The 23161-nt window shown below is 42.8% G+C and overlaps 1 protein-coding gene across 2 annotated transcripts in view; it reads left to right on the forward strand.

Moving 5' to 3' along the window:
• Positions 1 to 269: 269 nt before the first annotated feature.
• The window catches only part of PDLIM1 (PDZ and LIM domain 1), a 75217-nt gene continuing 52325 nt past the window's right edge, over positions 270 to 23161 (forward strand). Inside the window, exons 1-2 of one of the 2 annotated variants that reach the window (XM_042458621.1) lie at positions 270 to 465; positions 2981 to 3132. In XM_042458621.1, coding sequence (XP_042314555.1) covers positions 358 to 465; positions 2981 to 3132 — 260 coding nt within the window. In that variant the 5' untranslated portion in view covers positions 270 to 357. The remainder of the gene's footprint in view (positions 466 to 2980; positions 3133 to 23161) is intronic. The other variant, XM_042458622.1, reaches the window with a different exon arrangement.

A 23161-nucleotide genomic window follows, 5' to 3' on the forward strand; every position in this document is an offset into this window, starting at 1 on the left:
GAGGCTGGGTGGGCCTTTGTCAAAGGAGGGGGTGCTTTGGTGGTGTATTCCTGCGTGGCAGAATGGGGTTGGACTGGATGGCCCTTGGGGGTCCCTTCCAGCTCTTCTATGGCTGCATTCACACTGCAGAGATGGGGCAGGGACAGGGAGGAGAGAGGGCTGTGGAAACCGGCGCCAAGAAGGCTTCCACTTTTGCGAGGAGAGAGAGGGCCTTTCCCTAAATGAGGCCCAGCCCAGAAGGGAGAGGGACAAGGGAGGCCGCCGCCTTCCTCCCCTCCCCGGAGGAGGCAGGGCCAGGGCTAGAGCCGGGTCTGGGGGTGGCTGGCCAGGGCTGGAGGCGTGCATCCGTCCTGCAGCATGAGCAGCAGCAGCAGGAGCCACCGCGTCGTCCTCCAGGGCCCGGGGCCGTGGGGCTTCCGCCTGGTTGGGGGCAAGGACTTCGACCAGCCTCTCACCATCTCCAGGGTAAGGGCAGCAGCAGCAGGAGGAGAAGGGGCCTCCTTTGGTGCCACAATGAACTACGCGTCCCAGGATTCCATAGCATTCAGCCATGGCCGCTGAAGCGGTGTCAAACCGGATCAATTCTGCCATGCGGACGGGTGGGTCTGAGGAGGATAACATAGGGCGCAATGGGAATGGAAAGTGGCTGTTGAGCTGAAGGAGATCCGATCACCTCAGTGCCAGAATAAAGGAGAGGCTCATGCTGCCAAGTTCTTTCTTTCACTAGTCTCAAAGGTGACACAAGATCTCACTCCAGAAGCTGTTGGACTGCAACTCCCATCAGTCTGAGCCAGCATAGCAATGGTGAAAAGGGATACTAAGGGCAATCCAACTTCATGGGTGTGTGGTACAGATTGCTTTCCCGCCTTGCTTTATTTCTATTCCTGTGATGAGAACCTCTTAACTGTGTATTAAACTTGGAGGTTAACCTTAAAAGCCACACACACACACACACACACATGTAAGCCACTTGCTTTCTGTGTCTGTGTGTACTGCAGCCATTCCCTCGAAATCACAAGGTTGCGAGTTCAAGACCAGCAAAAGGGCCCAAGCTTGACTCAGGCTTGCATCCTTCCGAGGAGGGAGCTAAAATGAGTGCCCAGACTGTTGGGGGCAAATTAGCTTACTTTCTAATTAGCTTACTTGCTGTTCACTGCTATGATCTTTGGAATAGTGGTATATAAATAAAACAAATTAATTAATTAATATTATTAAGGTTAATGTCCAAGTTTAATACAGTGTTAAGAGGTTCTCATCACAGGAATACAAATAAAGCAAGGTGGAAATAAAGCAACCTGTAAATCCACCCACCCCCATGAAATTGGATTGCCCATAGTATCCCTTTTCACCATTAGCTATGCTGGCTCAGGCTGATGGGAGTCACAGTCCAACAGCTTCTGGAGAGAGTCTCTAGAGAGATCTTGTGGCACCTTTGAGACTCACTGAAAGAAAGAACGGCAACATGAGCTTTCATAGAATAAAGTCTACTTGTTCAGATGCAGTTGGATATAATAATAATGATAATAATAATAATGTAGAGAGAGCTCCTGTAGCACCTTTGAGACCTCAGATGCAGGTGGATATAATAATTATAAACATGATGGTGATCTTGTAGCACCTTTGAAAATAACTGAAAGAAAGAACTTGGCAGCGTGAGCTCTCATAGGCGGGTTACAGACCGCCGAAATGTGACAGTCTCCCGCCACCGCTGCTTGCAGCATCCGGGAGCTGCAGCGGCCAAACCGCGCAGGTCCCAGATGCTCCGAGGAAGGAGCGCGGAAATCGCGCTCCTTCCTGGGCCCCAGAAAAGACGTCGCGAGGCGCTAGTCGTGCACTCGCGGCGTCACTTCCGGGGCGTGACTGCGGACGCACAGCGGCCGCTACATCAATATGGCAGCGGCCATGTGGAAAGGCCGCCGCCATTTGTTACGGACTCTGTCCGTAATAGGAGTAGGGGCGTCTGGAAGAGACACCCCTTTTTCAAACTGGGACGTCCTGAGGACATCCAAAATGGCGGTTTGTAACGCGCCATAGACTAAAGTCTACTTCCTCAGGTACAGTCGGATATAATAAGATGTCTTTTATGTGACGGGGAGGGGAGAACCATGCTGTGTCTGTGAAGAAAGTGCTGATATTGATACCAAACAAATGGGCTTTCATCATGGGATTGGCTTTTTTTCTTAATTGTCTTTGGCTTCAGTGAGGGCCCTAACAGACAGGCCAAAATAAAGCTGCTTTGGAGGTATGCTGTGATTTGTAGTTTGATGAGGCTCCAGGGTTCTGACAGATGAGGCTGAATACCTCACCAAACTACAGATCCCAGGATTCTGTAGGATAGAATCACAGTAGTTAAAGCTTTCATGCTGCAGTGCGGATACACCCTACATTTAGAGTGAATACTAGCATAAGCCACACTTTTGCTCAAATATAATGTAGGCCTGTTACAGACTGCCAAAATAAAGCTGCTTTGGGTCTCTTTGGAGGCATGCTATTTAAATGATGCATGGGTCCTAAAAGTCCGGAGGTTGCGCCAAAGCCACACTCCATTCCTAAGCACTGGAGTGCAGCTTTGGTGCAGCTTCTGGATTCTTAGGATGCATGCATCATTTAAAAAGCATACCTTCAAAGAGACCCGAAGCAGCTTTATTTTGGCAGTCTGTAACAGGCCATACTTTCTTTTAGAAAGTTATTAGTTATTGTTACTATTGCCATATGCCATGTTAATTGAGAACCAATAACATTTCTTTTCAGATAAAATTAGGATGCAGTACTGAATTATTTGTTCTGGGTGCTGAGTTCATGAGTGGTGGATTTGGGGATTATGGATTCAGTGGAAATGTTCAGAGATAGACTCACAGGAGCTAAATCCTTGTTACTTTCCTACAGCTTTACATTCCCCAATGAAACAAGAGAAACATTATGCAACTGGGGCTATCTCAAGTTTGTTTCAGTGACCATGTTTGCCTCTCTTTCATTCCAGGTAACCCCTGGTAGCAAAGCTGCAATAGCCAATTTATGCATTGGAGACATTATCATGGCAATTGATGGGGAAAATACAGAGGGCATGACTCATCTAGAAGCACAGAACAAAATCAAGGCATGCATAGATGAGATAACTCTGACAGTGGGCAGGTAAGTGGTATCAGTCACTAACAAAATTAAGGAATTTTTTGTATGTTCTACTGACATTCAATGTAGCAATCATGTGTTTGGCTACCTTTCGACATTCCATTTTATAGGTAAATTCTTTAAAAGTAGTGCTTTTTTCTTCAGAGAAAATGGTAGGTGAAAACTTTGTGCAGCAATCTTCAATTTTTCAAAATTCTCTTGATGGCCTGAAGCTCAGTCCAGATATCTGTCAACTTCGTCATCTCATCTGGAGAACTGCATGATTCTCACCCTTTTCTAGCCAAAAACTACAAATCCAAAAATAAAAATAATTCCCGTACACACACATACGCGCACGCACATACCGTATACACATTTGAGCCAGTGTGGTGCAGTGGATGAGCATTGGACTAGGGTTCTGTCCCCACTTAGCCAAAAAAATCCACTGGGTGACCCTTGAATGATTCACACACTTTCAGTCCCAGAAAACTCCATGATAGGTGAAGTAAGTCGGAAATGACTTGAAGGCCCACAGCTCTGTCTGTGGGGGGGGGGGGGCATACAATCCCTGACCAATTGTGTTTTAACCAATTTTTGATGTGAATTTTAAGGATTTTTTCCCCCTTTTAAATTCAGGGATTTTTTGGTAATGGACAGGCTAATACAATTTAGTGATGTATCTAAATTTATTTACAACTATGTATTAATTTCCTTCCTTTTAAAAAAAACAACAACCTTTTAACACTATGGGAATATCAGGAATGTATGTAGTGAAGTGAGAGCCAGCATGGCCTCTTCCAGCTCTATGACTCTGTGACTGAATATGGATGTCTTCACAAATGTCTCTGTTGCCTACTTGCTATTGTGTTTTATTTTGTGGTTTGTGTTGCAAAACAATGCTACAGTGGTTAAAAGGCTCTCTGCCTATGCATACAGCATAACTGTCTTTAGCCCCAGAGAAGCGGAGGGAGGGAATACCCAAACAGGCCTCTCAGGCCAAATGATGGGATGGATCAGTGACTAGCTCGAAAAGTATGTAGACAGATCCTCAGATGCATTTGAGGAAGTAAACTTAAGACTAGGAAAGCTCATGCTGCCAACTTCTTTATTTCCGTTAGTCTCTGAGGTGCTGCAAGATCTCTCTACATATTGATTCTACAGACTAACATGGGTATATCTTTGAGTTCTTGCTCAAAGAGGTTATTCAAGAAGGCACTTAAGATGGATCTCTTCCGGTGGGCATATCCACCTGATTCTATATAAAACCATAATTAATGCTCCACTCCCAATAACCTTCATAGGACTATAGTTGCTTATAGTGGCCCGTTACAAACGGGCACCCTAGGATGGACTCAGTCTATGCTAGGGTTAGACGCCCCTAACCCTAGCACGGACTGAGTCCGTAACAAATGGTGGCCGCCGCCATCTTGACGTAACGGATGCTCTGCATCCGCACGTCGCACCCCAGAAGTGATGCCGCGAGTGCGCGACTAGCGCCTTGCAGCATCTTTTCCGGGGCCCAGGAAGGAGCGTGATTTCCGTGCTCCTTCCTCGAAGCGTCCGGGAGCCGCGCGGTTTAAAGGCTGCGGTTCCCGGACGCTGCAAGCAGAGGCGGAGCCAGACTGCCGCTTCTCAGCGGTATGTAACCCACCATATTTTAAGGAACTAATAGGAATGTTTAATTCAGTGTTAGTATTTTATAGTTTATATTTGTATTGTACTGTATTTTTAATATGATGTAATCCTGCTTCGATCTTTGGAGAAGCGGGAAATACAAATAAAAATTGTTGTTGTTGTTATTGTTGTCAGAATAAAATTTAATTCCCAGATCTAGGTCAGATTCACAGGCAAAAAGACATTGATGGCATGGCATATATGGCATGGCATGGCATGGCTAGTAAGGAATCCTTTATCACCCTCTTCTGGGACTTGTGCTTGGCTTGGGTCAATGGAAGTCCTGGCCTTACTGGACCCTCTTGTCCTTGACCTTCTGGACCCTCTTGTCCCACCTGCAGTCCTGTAATGGCCTTTGCTTCCCCTTCTCATGAGTCTTTAAGGTAGTGGAAGGGAAGCCCACTGAGGCCCCTTATGGTACTGAGTGGCATGCTCCCCTCTGCTCCAGTCTGTGGAGAACCCTCCACCTGCTGTGACTTTAGCCACTGCCATGTCATAGAGAAAACCCCCATATGCGACACAGACACAGAATGAAAGTTTTAAAAAAAACCCTAACTCATGCAGGCTATTCTTGTAAAAGAAGTATTTTATCTGGAGACTTAGGCTGCATGTGTACTGCAGAATTGATGCAGCTTGACACCATTTTAACTGCCATGGATCAATGCTGTGGCATTCTGGGGTTTGTAGTTTTGTGAGATATTTAGCCTTCTATATCAGAGAACTCTGGTGCCACAACAACTACAAATTCCAGGATTCCATAGGAGGTGTCATAACAGTTAAAGTGGTGTCAAACTGCATTAATTCTGTGGTGTGGCAGTAGCCTAAGTCATGTACTTGATTGGCAACTTACAATGCTTTGCAGCTTTTCTTGAACAAGTTCAGTACAAGGAACTTTGAAGCAGAACAATATGTATACTTAAGGAGTGCTATGGAATTCTGTTGACTCACTGCATCTACCTCACTCTTCTGAGAATTCCCTGGCTGGGGTCAAAGTCTGTTTTGTGCAACCCAGTTTGGCATGATGCATATCTCTGTGTCTGTCTATATATGGATATTCAGGCAGACTGGCTGCTTCTGGAAGTGCAACTATAATTTATGGCTGTTGGCTGTGTATTTCTCACAAACCTAGTATATGGGAAATTTCAGAGAATTTATCCTAAGCTTTTTGCTTATGCTCTTGGGACTGCTTCCCTAGCTTGATGATTTTGCTGCTACATGTCTTGAGACAACAGTCCCATTCTGTCATAGAATTTTAAGGCTGCATGTCCAGATCTTGCTAACTATTTTCTGCAGAGTTTTGTTAACTACTTCCTGCAGAGTTCTGCACATATAATCTGGACCAGGTATCTAACACAAGACAGAGAAGGGACCATTTTCTGTTGCTTGATTAATTGACTTAGGTGGAAACAACGGCGTGGTACAGTCCACCCGAAAATGGCAGTCAGCAGGCGCCTGTTTTAACTTCAGAGGGACGCCACAACCGCCAAAACGTGTGATGTTCCTCTGGAGTAAAAAGAACCCGGTTCTTCCAGGTTCTTTTTTTGGCACCTGGATTATGTCATGAGTGCACCACTGGCGCACTCGTGATGTAAGCAATGTGCAGCAATGTGCGGCCTCCCATCTGGACGGGAGGCCGCCATTACGCTGCCGCCCACATGTACTAGGGTTCTGGAGTGTGCATTTGCCACACGCTCTGGAACCCTAGTTTTAGCGGCACGATGGCACTTTTGGCCTGATTGTCTCAGGCCAACATTATGTTTAGTTTGCTATATCCAACTTTTCCTGTGGATCGTGTTGTAGCTGTAGGTACTGTACTTCAGTATTGTTCACATCATGCCTATACTTGTACATTTTCTGTCTCTTCTGAGACAGTGCTACTTGAACAATGTCTGATGAAGTTGTTTTTCAGTATGTATGTGGGGCTTACCAGTTATTGTCTGAGTTTTGCTTTTTAAAAAGTAGATATATGTAGCGAAACAAAACAAAACAAAACAAAAAAGCAGCTTGCAGTTATCCAGCAGTGGAAAGACAAGCTACTAACAACAACAACAACTGGACGTAGTGGTGGCAGAGATTCTGTTCTGTATGTAAACTGAAAGGCTGTTCACTAGTTCTTAGTCCTAAGAATAGTCCTAGCATATCACTGCAACCTACAGTACATTGTTAATGGTAGGAGATTTGTAGCCTGAGCTTATCCATTTTTACTGCACCTTGTAAGTATAGTTGGTCCTCCATTTTTGTGGGTTTAATATTTGCAGATTCGATTACAGTGGTCCCTTCTTTTACGCAGGGGATCCGTTCCGCCCCCCCCCCCCCCATGTAAAAGAAATTCTGCGTATGCTTGAGCGCCGTTAGAAGTAATGGGGCTCATGCTTGCAGGGCAGCATGCGCATGCCACAGGCACATGCACGATTATTCCTTCTGCCACGTGGCGCCGTTTCTTCCATTGCTTCTTTTAGCGTATGCTGAGAGCAGCATATAATGTGCCTGCGGATGACACGGGCACACTATATTTGTGAGTTTGCCTCTGTGCATGTGCTCTTCCTGCTCCTCCCTCCCAGGATTTTTCTCTGGGGGGAAGCCCAGAAGGGAGGCAGCAGCTGGGAAGAGCACACACAAGTCCCATTCACCTTTCCCTGTGCTTTTAACCAGTTTGCCTGATACTAGTTTGCATGGATACTAGTTCCAGTGGAAAAGGAAAGACACTTGGAAAGCCTAAAGGTACACAGTAGCCATACCGTTGACTTCAGCCATAGATCATGCTCCCCAATGTTGCCAGACCTCTGGTGCAGTGCCAGATGGGTTTTCTAGAAGTGTTCTTGGAACTGATGATTGGATGTGGAAAGCTTCACCTGCCTTGCTGATTGCACAAATACATCCTCAGGCAGTGTATCTCAGTAGCTTCCCTTACCTTCACCTATGACTAGAGGTTAGAAGGAATCTTTCCTATCTGTTTTTTGTTGTATGAATTAAGAGGGATGGCGGTGAAGAGTCCCCAGGGGTTGACACATTTTAAGAAACAGGGCTTGGGGGCAGTGGGATATCCTTTGCACACTTTGTAGGCTCAGTCAGGACTACTTGTGGGTCCTGTTAGGCCCGTGGGACAAAGGTTCCCCTTCCCTGTTCAAAACAGTTTTGAAAAAGAGAGTATGTAGCTAAATCCTTGGTGGACATTAAGCAGTGGTGAAGGAGGAAACAAAGGGAATTTACCCATACAAAGTTGCTGTTAGGGAACAAAAAAAGCAAATTTTTATGAGTAATTGTTGGAGAAAGAAAAACAATGAGGGTGTATTGTCATGTAAAGGGCAACAGAGTGTATGTGATCTGGTCATATAGTTTGCTTTCAGCAGGCATGTTCAGTGTTTAATCTCCAGAAGTAGAATGCAGAGGTTTTGATTCATGTGGGAGATATACCATTACTCTGTGTATGGAGAGCTGTGGAAGCTCTAAAGGTGTCTGTATTTGCTTACATACACTCCTTATTTATCTTACTTTGATTACATTTATGATATTTAATGTTATATTTTCGTTACATTTCTATCGTGCCTTTCCTCCAATGAATTCAAGGTGACATATTTGGCACTCCTTCCCTGTCTATCCTCATAAGAATCCTGTGAGGTAGGTCAGGGTGACCAAAGCTACTGCGACACTGGTGAAATAAAAGAGTTTGGCATCACTTTAACTTACATGGCTCAATACTATGGTATTCTGGGATTTGCAGTTTGGTGGGATGCCAGAGCTCTGTGATGGGTAAGGCTAAATATCTCATGGCAGTTAAAGTGGTGTCAAACTGCTTTATTTGTGTAGTGTGGATGCACTCCAAGTGACTGGCCCAAGGTCCCCCAATGAGTGTAATTGCTCGTTATCTGAACCTCCCATGCCCCTGTCCAACACACTAGTGATTATACTGCACTAGATTTCTATATATACATATAAATCAGCATGTTCATATTTGTCATGAGCCTGTAATAGCTAGGGATATTATTTGCTGTATATTTCCTGCCCACAATGAGGACTAAAAACAGTCTCTTAAATGTTAGGTTTCTTTGGAACTTTTGAATTAAAGCACCTTTAATACCAATGACCTAATTAGAATGTCATTTTAGTAAGGACATCCATATCAGTCATATGGATTTGACCTAAAATAATTCTAAAACATCTCTTTCTGCTTTTCAGTGGAGAGTGTTTCAGAAACCTGGAATATTAAGGTGTTGGGCACTCACTAGTGCCTGCAAAGTTGCTGGGAACTGCAGCTGTTTTGCTCTCTTTGAAAGGCAGCTGTTTTATATTTTAGAAAGCTAACTTTAGCCTGCAAGTTTGGAATGCTGATCTTTAAATGGAAGATGTGAGCTCACAATTCTTTCCTCTTCCACTGCCATAATAAAGACCCTGGGATGCTTAATTCTTAGCTTAGTAGAATTCCTTTTGTCTTAGCAGCCTTGCATGCCAGAAATAAAATTAATCAACAGTTGGGACAACTGACCAGCTCCCCCAAAACACTTTACTGGGATGGTGTGGATGTTATATTGCGCTCTCTTAGTGTTTAAGCACCATGCTTTTACATTCAGCAGACTTTTTGCCCGTTCCTTCCTTCTTAACATTAGTTGCGTTATACTGTCTTGACAGATTTGGATACCTTCAGTTTTGAATAAATACCATTCTCTAAGTCAGGCTTGTGGGGTCTGCTTTGTTTTTACTAGCATCCTAGCAAGAGCCTAGTGCAGAATGCATATGCATACAATTAAAGAATCCTGAAACCAGGAATTTATTTTGAGTACCAGACCTGAGTTGAACTTTCACACAAGAGACCTAGGCCTTGTCTACCTTGGCTAGAATCCTCCAAAACAGCCCAGAGTATCCTGGCCCTGCAGTTGCCCTGAACTGCCCTGGTTACCAAGTGACATTCAGCAGGACATTGAACAACACATTGTTTCAGAAGCAGCATGGCCCTTAATTTGCAGTGACGGATTTATCACAATAATGTCAAGATATTGTGCAAAAACACAAAGACAACAATTTAAAATCTAGTGCAATGGATTACAAAAGCTGAGGAAAATGATGTGCACAGGCCTTATGTCAACCGCATATTAAACAGGCAAAGTTACCTGGGGAAAGTGGGCTAAGGAACAGACTTGCCCTGCAAAGAATCCAGGATGTTTTTCTGTGAATAGAGCTGTAAAGAGAATTAAACGTATGTGTCGTACTTTGGTCCAGGCACCTCAACTTCCACAGGGCTACTGGGACAGATCTGAGCAACTTCCTTGAGTTGTTCCACACCAACTCTGATTTGATGTGGGATGATGATGGTACTGTGCCTTCTTTGCAAAGGAGAGGCAGAGCGGACTGAAGAGGGTTATCACAGATGCAAAAGGAGCCTTGAACCCACCACTGGGTGATAAAGGGCTAGGCAGAGGAATGAGTTAAAAGGACAGAATTGGTTGTTGATGATGATGATGATTTCCATGAAGACCGGGAAGAAAGGAGAAAGAAAATTATTTAAGGAAAACTGCAACACTAGACCATCTACAGCACTAAACCTGTTTCAACATGCAAGGGATGCACATTACTCAAGTTCAATATACAATTAAATATACATCTTACTACAACACAAATATGTATTTAGATTATTTTTTATTCCTATAACTGATGCATACTGACTGCCGATTAACATAATGGATGGGAAGCACTAGGGTTTGTACTCACCTTACCCTGCCCCTTAGAATTTCTAGGCAAGAAAAAATCCATAGGAGTGGGAGGGCAGAGGGACTGTGAAGTTAGAAAAGTGCCAGGGTTCAACAACATAGTCTTCACTGGGCAAAGTACTGCTGGATGTCTTCTGTAGGCTGTTTTTTCAGCACACACTCATCTTCAAAGCACTTTTCCCCATACAAAACTTAGGTGGGTTATGAACCTGCAAACTGGGCTTTCGGGACCCCACAAATGGAACACTTTCCAGACCAGGGTCCAAAAAATTCTATGGACAGCTCCTGTTAGTAAAGTTATAGATAGTCCTACCCAGGGAAAAGGGTTGCAACTTGCGTGAGAGGGACCGTAAGAGGTAGCAGGAAACAGATGCAGGCAGGGGCTGGTGTCGAGAAGGCGGGATGCAGCACCATTTGGCCTTTGCTACACTCAACAAAAACGTCCTGGACTGGAAAAATCCACCCGACCCTCTATAGTAGATAATTTTCCAGAAAAGGGAATTTTATCACAAACAAACCTGCACTACAAGTTCAAATATCCAGATTCAGTTCTCTGTACTGTGAAAATAAAGGCTGTTGTCTACCTGTGCTTCTCTGGCTGTCACCTCTGCATTCATATACATAATGGATTCTGTACTACTAGGAGCTTCCTGTAATCAACTTTTTGTCCAACAATAGAAGTGCAATTAATGTCATTATGACTGTAACTTAATGAAGATACTTTACTCCTTTTATAGTTTATCTGGACTTTTTAGATTGCTGTTTTTGTCATTATGGGAGTGTGACAGAAGAGGAAATTATACAAGTGAAAACTCATGCCTTGATTATTAATTAGTTTTAGCATTTTTGGTTGATTTAATGTTTATTTAGTTGACCTAATTTTATCATTTTGTTGATTTCTCTGACTAATATTCAAAAATATCTGTGTTTTTAATTTCTTGTAATTTGGACTGGTTTCTTTTTCCTTTTTCATTTACTTGATATTTGTGTTCTTTTTTCCCATGTTTCTCATTTTTGCAGTTGGTGGAAAAGGGGTAGAGAAGTAAGAGTTGAGGAGGTGATTAATTCCCCTTTTTGTTCTTTTTACCTTTTGTCTATCCTGAGGTTCTCCCTACCCCTTTAGAAAGGAAGAACTAGCTAAGAAAACTTGGTTATGAAACTGTAAATAAAATAGATATTTGACATTAACAATATCATTAAAAAATCAACATTATTTGAAATCAACTGTTTAAGGGTTTGGGATAGCATTGTCAATGTTAGGAAAAGTATCTGTTATCAAATTAGTATCTTGCTCAAAAATATTATATATTTCAGACAGTCCGATTATTTTTTTTAGCACCATTCTCAAAATGACAGAGGGTTCATCTAAATTTGTATGGCTAGAGAAAAAAGCAAGGGTTAATGGAAAGTATTATAGATGCAAAGAGAGAGGAGGGTTAACAAATTTAAAAATTACTTTAAGGCAGTTTAACATGGCTAAAATAATGGATTATACTCAAAAATAAAAGGTATTAGCTTTGGAAGTCATGAGTTGAAGATGGGATGGCATGGATACCTATGTATGGGAAGGCTAAAATTAATGCAAGGTTTGAAAATCATGTTATAAGAGTATTTATTAAGAGTTGGGGTAGATATAAGGATAGAATCTGGCCCAAAATATCTGGTTGACACTCTCTACAGAGTTTTTTTTGCAAATGTTAACTGAGAGAAAGTGGTTAACTTATTTATTTTATTACCACCAAGAACTGAAGAAAGAGGGATCAATTACATAGTTATTATACTACTAACTGAGAGAGAGGGTGAAAGAGGATATGGGATCTGGCAATATGAGGATGAGAAGTCCGATTCTATAAATGTTATGTACGGATGATAGACATATGAATGATAAGCAAAATGATAAGTTATTATTCGTTGTAAAAGTATTATTCAGTCTGAAGTGAAGAAAAATAAGTTTAAAAATATGTGATTAGTTGGGCCAAAAATGTGGGACCCAATATACAAATGAATCAATGGAAGATTTTGAATTAAGGATCAAAAAATTACTTGTTCTTACACACTCAAGGAAAATCTTTACTCTTTACAAGGGTAGATTACCCCAGATAAACTGGCAACACTGTACAAAGAGAGTAATAGCTGCTGAAAAGTTTTCCATATATTGTGGAGTTGTAAAAAGTTTAAGAAATATTGGTTTAAAAATAGCAAATGGATACATGGATTTGGGTGTTTAAATTACTGTTGCAACCTGAATTGTATTTGTTAAATTGGTTAATGTAGAAAATAAAAGAAAAATTTATGTAATTAGCTGTATGGTAACTGCAGCTAGAGTGTATTTGTTAGAACATGGAAACTAATAAATTACCAAATTGTGTGGATATATTGAGGTATAAATGTATAGTACTATATACTGAAGTATAGATGGTCCGTTTTTTCTCTTGTTGGTATAAAAGACATTGTTTCTTGCAGGCAATATTAAAGAGCTTATTAACGATTCATATTATAAAAACACCGAGGGAAATCTAGGATAATTAGTTTAGAAACCATCCAAGGGAAACAGAAAGTATTTTCTATGGGAGATGGGGGGTAGACTTTGTTGTTTAAATTTTGTTTTTTAACGGTTTGTATGTTTCCTGTTGTTTTCTTTCTTGTATGTTTTAACTTTATGTTTTAGAATTTCAATAAGTATCTTTTTAAAAATAAATTATAAGTTTAATTACTTTTTAAGATATTTTCCCACCGCTGGGTCCGAATATTTTAGAGCTGAAATGTATTAAAAATGCATGCCTAAAAGTCCCACTGAGTTCCAATGGCCAAACACACCAGCCAAGTATATGAAATGAGTGCAATACCATAAGGGTGGAAGTTGGTTGTTGAATGCACAAATTGACATGTCTTTGCTGTGGTGGATGAGAAGGAAGTGAATGGTAAGACATGGGCCACATCCTGGTCATGTGTATGAAGGGCAGGATTGCAATTTGTGCTTTCATGATTTTTCATTTAGATGTTCTGAATGACATGCTGTACAAATACAGAACCCATATATGTTAGTCTATCGAGACCATTAAGAACGCTATCTGACACACAAAACCCTACAGCCCAAACATGGGACATTTGTGTGCTTTTTGCAGGATGGAACACCATGTTCACTGGCAAGAGAACCAAAATAATAAAAAAACATTTATTATGTCATAATAAAAGCAACTGGCACCTGCAAGAGTGGGGAGACAATTTTAAAGGCTCGTAGTCATCTGAAAGCACGTTGAAATTTTGCAGGTAGCTGGTGAACAAAGAAAGGAAACAATCATTAGTTTTACTTTGCCATCTTCAACACACTGGTGTGTACAAAATCACACCAGCCGAGTGAACAACGAAAGAAAAAGACAATTTTGAGAAACATTATAACATATGCCACTGACATACAGACAATAATTCCTCAGTGCCCGTGCTTGCACTGCTGGTGTCGAGCAAAAAGATAATAAAACAGGAAGCCACTTACTTCTTATGGGACTCCAGGTCACCCATAGATTTGGACTCCACTGCATTGTTGAAGGTCTGTATGTTTTCTGAGGAGTACAGACTTGCTGGGCTATTGTACTGGGCACTGTGACTTTAGTGAAGTGCTGGTAGCAGTGGTGGCAGTGATGGCATAGCACTCCTGTTGTGTGCACTTCCTATATGCCTTACTTCCTGCATGCAAGAGCAGAGCCAAAATTCAGAAACATTTGACATGCAGGTGGAAAGCGGCAGACAAATGTACGGGATATGTGAAAAACACTGCTCGTTTACTTATGAAGTGCGGGGATGCAGGTAGAAGAAGGAAATCTACGGCCAAGACATTCATTATAGTTTCAAAACCAAATCAAAATCAACAGCAGCAGTCAGATTTTCACCCTGAACTTCTCTGGCGCGATGGATATACACACCTTCTAAAACAAGAGAAACCAAAGACAACCTTAAGATAACACAATGTTGTGCAAATGTCAGGGCTGGGAAGACAACTTACCTGTGTTTTCAAAAAATTTTTTTGCTAATAATTAATTTTGCTAAAAATGATCCCTCCCCATGCTGTCCAGAGAACATAAGCAAATTCTGAAATGGTTTTGGCCAAAGTGGGCTGTTTTAAGTTCAGGAGAAAACCTCTTTTTTAAAGAGAATAAATTACAAGTCATATTTCAAGACACTATGGCGGGTTACAGACTGCCATTTGGACGCGCTCTGCGCGTCCTAGGGTTAGGAGGGGCCTGCTAGGGTTAGGAAGGGTTGCCCCTTCCTAACCGGTCCTGTTCCCAACACGCGCGCGAGCGCATCCTAATGGCAGCGCCCATCCACATGGGCATTGCCATTTTTACGTCGTGGATGCTGTGCATCCAGACGTGGCGCCGGGAGGACACCGCAAGTGCCGCCTGCGCACCACTTCCGGGGGCCAAAGTAGCGCCATTTTGGTGCTCCTTTTTTGCTGCGGCCAACCTTGTGGTCTGGCCGCTGGGGCTTCCCGCCGCAGCTAATGGTAGCGGTGGGAGAACGGCCACTTGAGACGGTCTGTAACGTGCCTTACTTGTTTTTAAAAGATCTCTTTCTCCATCACAGGCCATCCTTTCTCCATCCTTTCTCCTGACTCCATCCACAGGCCAGCACAAAGTGCTGGTCTGTTATCCCCCCTAAGTGCTAACATATCTTTGTTCAAATGGCAATTGCCTATATTAAAAACTCAGGCAACAACATGTTGACACACTCAAATCCTCCTTCTGTGCCAAAGGCTATGCATTAAAAATCAACTAGCCAGGAAACAACTACTCTAGTTTCCCAATTCCTACAATACACTGGGTTTGCAAGAGGGACATACAGAGCCATTTTGAAATTTCACTCTTAACTAAACAGTGGCACTAAACTACTTTCTACTCCTAAACTGCTTTCTACTCATTTAAGTCGGGTATTAATTCTAACAAGTGCATGGTGCAATGGTACAGGACATGGATATTTCAATAAATAGTTATACAGCACATTACATTGCTGTATAATGTATGAAACTTCAGTGAATTATTGGAAAACAGGCCTCTTATTATTAAAAACAGATGCAATAGCCAAGTACATTTACTGTATACTAGCAAGTAAACAGCAAAAAACAGATACTTTGCAGTTAACCAGAAGTAGCACAAACATTGATTTGTGATGTTCAATATCATCAAGCACGATGTTACAAACCAAGCATCTAGCCCCATGATGGTGAACCTATGGCACATGTGCCATGGGTGGCACATGACACCATTTCGTAGGCACGGGCCCAGAACAAGGGGAACAGGCCGCATGCCCATTCCTCTCCTCTCTGCTTTTTCCTGGCCTTAAGCTGTTTCTCTGACACAGCTGGAAGCCAGAAGTGGTACTAGGGAAGGAGCCAGAGGTGCCTTTCTGCCTATCCGAAAGAGCTGGGGCTGGAAAAGGCTGAGGAGGAGGGAGGGACTGGCGCGCTGCAGGTGGCTCCTTCCCAGGGACCTTTGCCAGCCTCCACTATCTCCAGAGAGACAGCTGGGGGCAGGAAAAGGTCCGAGGGGAAGAGGGACAGACCTGTGCCCAGTCCTCCTCTTCCCCCTTGCCTTCCATGCCATATGGCTCTGAGAAACAGCTATGGGTCTAAAATGCACGGTGACAGAGGACGGGCGGCAAACTCCAGGGGCGGCAACCAGAGCAGCCCGCCTCTGGCTGCCATCCTCCAAAGTTCTTTCTCGGCTTCCAAACAGTTTGCCGGCCTCTGAAGGTCCCTAGGGACATCAGGGCGGCAACTCCAGGGGGAGGGCCAGGGCTCCTGCCTCTGGCCCCTACCCTCCAGACAGGTGGGGGCCAGGAAAAGGTGGGTGGATGCCCTGCCCCCTGGATGTGGGGAAACCTGACCCCTGAAGGACAGAAGCTCCACCCCCAGAGGACAGAAGCCCCACCCTCAGCACCTGGTTGAGCCCCGGTGACTATAAAAAATTAGTTGGGGCACGCGGCTCCAAAAAGGTTCGCCATCACTGAAGCCTGATGAAGAAGCCCATGGAGCTTCGAAAGCATGCAACAAGAATATTGTGCATTTCGGCTGGCCAATAAAGGTATCACTGATTGATTTTGTTTGTATTTGTTAAATGGGCAACACAGATACCCCTGAGATTTTCTGTCTAGTTTGATGTAAATATTTGGAGACTTGAAATTCTATCCAAAAGCTAAGCACCCTTTTGTATACCACTGTTGAGTGTCTGAATGTACTTCCCCTACTTTAACTTTTTAAACTTTACTTTTATAAGTCATAACACACTTACATTTCAAAATATCTGTCAACTGCCAGATAATTGAAAGCAGCTAATCTACAGCACAAATAAGTTTCCCAAACAGTTGTGGTAAACAGCCAGACCTTTTAAATACTCCCATATACAGTATTCAGAATCAAAAAGTGCAGAAATCATGAAATTCATAAATAAAGGTTAAAAAGACCCACTTCAAGATTTTATTCTTCCTCTTGTAAAAAAAAAACATGATGAGAAAAATGCAGCACTTATTGCCTGTGTGCGCACATGCATATGTGCCTTCAAAAGCCTTTTTTTCTTAGGGAAGGAATCTCAGAGGTGTTTTGGTCACTTCTTTCCTCTGAAATGTAGCCTTCAAGCACTAGATCTTGGGTGGTCCCTCCCAGTACTAACCAGAGCTGACCTGCTAGCTTTCAGGATCAGATGGGATCTGGTCCTTTTTTAGGGTTTGGCATACACTGACGAAATAGTACTTTGAAATGTGAATGATAACAATTCGCTCTTTCTCCCTCCCTGGGTGGGCTATAAAAACAGTCCAAGCAGCTCCCTATCTCTTTCTTCCACATCCTGAAGCATTCATTCTATTAAAGCAACATCCAGTAGAAACATGAGTAATATAAAGCCAATGAAGTCACCAGACATCTCAGAATGTGGGCAGCTAACACTGTTTCTTCCTGCCTCATTGTCTTGCCCGCTACTGCTTTCTTATCAATGTCAACTGACACACCCTGGTTCTCTAACTTTCCATGCACACTCTCCCATGGAAACAGATACACAAAACAGCAACAATTACCTCATCTCTCAGGATGTGCACAGCAGACTTTAAAGGAAGCTTCAGGAGCCAATTCATGCCGTGCCTGTTTTAAAACAACCATGGCAACACGCTAGGCAAAAACAATCAAGTTGGAAGGACAGCAAAAGTAATGCCTTCATTTACATATTTGCCCTGCACAGCATGAGATTAGCTAACTGCACTCATGAATAACAGGTATACACTTACCCAACACGCATATCACTGTACATAAGATCCAGGACAAAACCAAAACAAACTAGGTCATAGAATCATAGAGCTGGGCAAGAACACAAGCGATCCGTCCAACCCCCAATGTCATGCAGGAATACACAATCATGAATCATAGAGTTGGAAGAAACCACAGGGCATCCAGTCCAACCCCCTGCCATGCAGACAATCTCATCAAAGCATCCCTGAAGATGGCCATCAAGCCTCTGTTTAAAGACCTCCCGGGAAGAGAGTCCACTACACTCCGAAGCGAGTGTATTCCATTGTCGAACAGCCCTTACTGTCAGGAAGTTCCTCCTAATGTCAACACACTTGACACAATCAAAACACTTCTGACAGATGGCTACCCAGCCCTTGTGTAAAAAACTTTCAAGGAGGAGATTCCCCCTCACTCAAAGGCAGCCTGTTCCACTGTTGAATAGCTGTTACCATCAGGACGTTCTTCCTATATTTAGTTGGAATTCTTTCCTATAGTTTGAATCCATGGCTCTGGGTCCTACTCTCTGGAGCAGCAGAAAAGAAGCTTGCTCCCTCTCAGTGTGATATTCCTTCAAATACTTAAACAGGCTATCATATCACTCCTTAACCATCTCTTCTCCTGGCCAAACACACCCAGCTCCCTAAGTCTTTCTTCATAACGCATGGTTTCCAGACCTTTCTGGCACACTCCAGCTTGTCAATATCCCTCTTGAATTGAAGTGCCCAGAACTGGACACAGTATTCCAGGTGAGGCTTGACCAAATTAGAATAGAGCAGCACTATTACTTCCCTTGAGCTAGACACTACATTTCTATTGATGCCACCTGAATAGCACGGCCTTTTTAGCTGCCACATTACACTGCTGACTCGTGTTCAGCTTATTGTCTACTAGGACTCCCTGATCTCTTTTGCATGTACTATTGTCAAGCGGGTGTCACCATTCTATATTGACCTTTCATATATTTTTTCTGCCTAGTGTAGTACCTTCCATTTCTCCCAGCTGAAATTCACTTTGTTAGTTTTGCCCAACTCTCAATTTATTAAATCCATTTTGAATTCTGATCCTGTCCTCCAGGCTATTAGCTACCCCTCCTAATTTGATGTCATCTGCAAAACTCTGAATATCATACCTAGGCTATTCCGTTCTGTAAGAGACACTACTTAGACAAAGAAAAAAGTTACAGCACAGACTTAATGAAAATAAAACATTTTTCTCAGGCTGTTCCATTCATGAGGCTATAGGACAAAAGTCTCTGAAATGATTAATTTACATAAGATCCTAGCCACCAAGACTTTTTTGCAGCAAGCCAACACTGGGATCAGGCTTGATGAAAAACTAAGAGAGTGGGGTGTTTGTGGTACTGTTTCATACATTATTTGCATATTGCAGTTGGAGATTAGCCAGTAGAATCATAGTTGGAATAGCCACAAGGGCATCCAGTCCAACCCCCTGCCATGCAAGAACTCCCGTCAAAGTAAAACCGTAGATGGTCATCCAACCTCTGTTTAAAGACTCCAAGGAGGGAGACCCACCACACTCTGAGGGGTGTGTTCCTGTTTGTAACAATTGAACAAAAAGTGGGTCCTTTTGCGCCATGGAAAGGCACCCTAGCTGCACGGAGGCAACTTTTCGCCCTTTCTTTGGGAGCAGCACATGTAAACGCTGTGCTGAAGATGCAGCGTGACACCACCTGCCGTCTGGTCAGGTGGGCGGTGTGGGGCAGGTGGTGTGCCGCCCTGCCCCCACACTGGCGTATAATGCTGGTCTTTCAAGCCTCAAAATTGGCAGCCATCACTACATCTTGTGTAGCCTTCTTTCACACTGCATAATACCTTTATATGAGCATTCCTCACTACACCAAGGAGATAAACAGTCGGTAGCCATGCTAAGCAAGCAGTTACTTAATCATATAATGTCTCAATACTGAAAACTTGCAGCTGATCTGTGAATGCTTGCTACAGAAGATTGCTGACGTGGTTATGTCAGGAGCTATACAGTTCTGACAGTTTTGTGATCTGTGATTACTGTTTCACTCATGCAAGTCTTGACTTGAGGTTGAAAACACATGCATAGCGATCCCATTCTTTTACCACTAAAGTTTCTTACTACAGTTTATACATTTGATAGATTAATCTAACAATTTAGCTTTTTCTTCTGAGCACAAGCCAAAGAATAGAATGCCTTTCATTGTACACTTGTGCCTCGATATCCACTGACTGCCCCCCCCCCCCGGCACTGTGGCTGCCGGGGCCTGTAATCCATGTGGCTGCATGGGGACTTGCTTTTCCAGCAGTGCTCGGGGCCCAGTGTGTGCATGCCTGCTCCGCCCCCCACTGCAGCCAATGGACGTGCGAAACATCAAATGGCTGTGGGGAGGGGACGGGCATGTACCCGCCAGGCCCAAGCGCTGCTAGGAAGCGAGTCCTCATGTGGCTAGTGTGGATTACAGCCCAGCAGCCTGGCACTGGGGAGAAGAATGAGGGGGGAGGAGTCTCATTGTCCCTAATGGTGGTCCACCTTGGAAACCAGTGGACTTGAATATCTGCCAAAATTTTGGATTCGGGGGGGGGGGGGCAGGAACGGAGGGGGCCACTGTATTCTTTATGGCTCTCTGGAGTCATAAACACCACGGGTAAATCTAAAACAGGTAGGCAATCTGCAAATACATTTAGGTAAATAAAATGTCTGCCAAGAATGCTGGCTCTATGAGCAAAAAAAAAAAACAGTAATTCCAAGAGAGCGAGTTATACACAAAGCAGAAGATACTTGGCAACTTTATACTGATTACTAGTCTGAAATATGCCAGTTCACATTCTAATTCAAGACAGCTCCAGCATGCACCTTGTCCCTGCTCCCCCCCACTATTCTGGGAAGTTTTTTGATTCAGACATAGAAATAGTATCAACAAATATGTTAGCACAAGGATTGAATCTGAATGCCAATGGAATGCTGCTCTCATACACACACAGTGCTAAGTTTAGCTTCCTATCGCAACATTTGTTTTTAGAACAGCTTTTAACATCTATTTTTGAACTTGTCTTTAGACCCAAAATGTATGGATGCAGTCACACAACCAATTTTTCATCTGACCAAAGCTATATGCACAGGTGTGCTGAACAAGAAGCATGATTCTACATTTAAAATGAAAACCTGAGAAGCAGTTAAACAACAGCAATTTGCAGTGCCTCCACAAGCCACCATATTTGTGAATACGGGAACCAACTGGTGGAAAGGAACAGGTGGTCATTAATAGTCTACCTGGGGTTCAGAAGCCAGATCATCTTGTATGGATTTGTTTTTCTCTTCCTCAGTAACCATTGGTGACCAAATTTTTGATTCACTTCTGCAAGAGGAACAGCCATTGGTCCTCTTTGTGTATCTCTATATCAGTTTCAATAAAATATGTATAGTACTTGTGGCTTGACAATTCCATAAACTTTAATTCCCCAGATTCAGGGTTTGCCTGGGATGCTCACAGTATGTCCATCTCATCAGTTTGACCTCGTGTATAAAGAGCATGTTTTAAGACCAAAATTATGGTTTTTGTAGAACCATAGTCAAGGATAAAACCCAGGATCATGTAACAAAGATATTAAGGATGAAGCAAAGAAAATTATTCCAAGAAAACTTAGAAATTTTTGGTAGGCATAAGTGTTTGTGCCACCCTAAAGGGGATGGGTGAGGAGGGAACTATGGTAAATGTTGGCTGTATGTTTTTGGAAAGTCAGGCATGAGTGGGGCTAAGAAAGCACATAGTCACTCTCTTGGCACTCTTTGAAGGGAAGCACAAAAGAGACCATTACCACCATTTTCCCATGCAGCATTCAAAAAGGCCAGAAGTGGCATTGGAAGGGGTTGGTGATCCTTTAGATTCTTCCAGGATGGATGAACCTTTTGCTACTCTACTCAAAGAAGAGATGATTCATTTTTTGATAAGAGTTAAAGTTATAGTTCTTACATCCCATGGATAGTTGACCCAAGTTTTTATGAAATTTTTCACTAAAATTTCTAGACTTATATATAAGCATATACTAATCTGCAATTGCTAATACAGTTCTGCTTTACTACTGTCACATCACCATCACCATGTCTTTAATGCAGTTAAGACCATTAAACATCATAGTAAAATATATATTTGAATAAAATCTGAGGACAGGGTTGCATTAGTTGGGGTCAACTTGAGGGCGTTAACAGCAACAACGTACATATTACCCATCTAAAACGAAATTGCATTTAATAAAAATACATTCATATTTGCCCACTCATAGGAGGTGAGTTATATCAGTCAAATCTAAAAACTTAGTTACTTGCTGAGTAATGACTGTTAAAACCTTGGAACAAAATAGTCCAAGCGGCTCACAGGAACAGACTAGAAAAAGCTGTATCTTAGTAATTCCTTAGCCCTTTGTAATAACTACCGTGATGGAGTACAAGCAAGATGACTCTGCTTTGATGTTATTACAGGTGCAACATCTATGTTCAATGGGGTTTTTTTATCTGTCATCTAATAAGTCAGAGACCACAACATTAAACCTATTTTTTATATTTCCTTAAGAATTCGGGAGCATGAGATATTGCATTTAACCTCATAACAATCCTGCAGGGTGGTTAGGCTACATTGATGGACCAAAAACTAACTGGTCTATCACCCTAGAAATGATTGATCTCTCAGCCATCAAATACTGCCTGTTCCACCACACTTGTTCTTCCCTAGGTTTGAATAACTTTACATGAACTTCTAAAAATGGCCACTCAGAACTCCACCTTAAGGAAACATCTAGGAGATGTGAACTTCTTCTTCTTCTTCTTCTTCTTCTTCTTCTTCTTCTTCTTCTTCTTCTTCTCTTCATTGCTGCTTAAAATCCATCAAGACACAATGCATGAAAGGTTGCTATGCATACCCTTGTTCAGAAATATAAAACAATCTTGATCTGAACTTGGACAGAAATTTCACTACCACCTGCTTGTCACTAGTCTGCATCCCTAACCAGTAATATAATTGTATAGTAATTCTCAATCCAAATATTGAAAATCAAGGTTTGTATTTGAAATTTATACTTTTTTGAACATTTTGAAACCGTGGATCCTTGAATCCATGTATAAAAAATTGTGTATAAGAGGGCCGACTGTACACAGCCCAAGCCCTTGTTCTCGTGTGGGAGTCCAGTGTGGCACGTCTCATACCAGAACCAGGACATATCAGGATCTTCTGAAGATTCAGAGCCCTCTTTCCACACCATGGCAGCTGTCTGCACAGGCATCTCATCAGGCCACCCAGCACATCTGCCACCAGGTGTTATCATTCTGACCCCGAAAACCAGATCCTAGTAGCAGTGGATGTGTTGGTGGCTCAGAGGATGCCTGTGCAGACAGCTGTCATGGTGTGGAAACAGAGGCTAAGGTA

Source organism: Sceloporus undulatus, chromosome 3 (assembly GCF_019175285.1).
Source record: "Sceloporus undulatus isolate JIND9_A2432 ecotype Alabama chromosome 3, SceUnd_v1.1, whole genome shotgun sequence".
Classification (NCBI taxonomy): Eukaryota; Metazoa; Chordata; class Lepidosauria; order Squamata; family Phrynosomatidae; genus Sceloporus; species Sceloporus undulatus.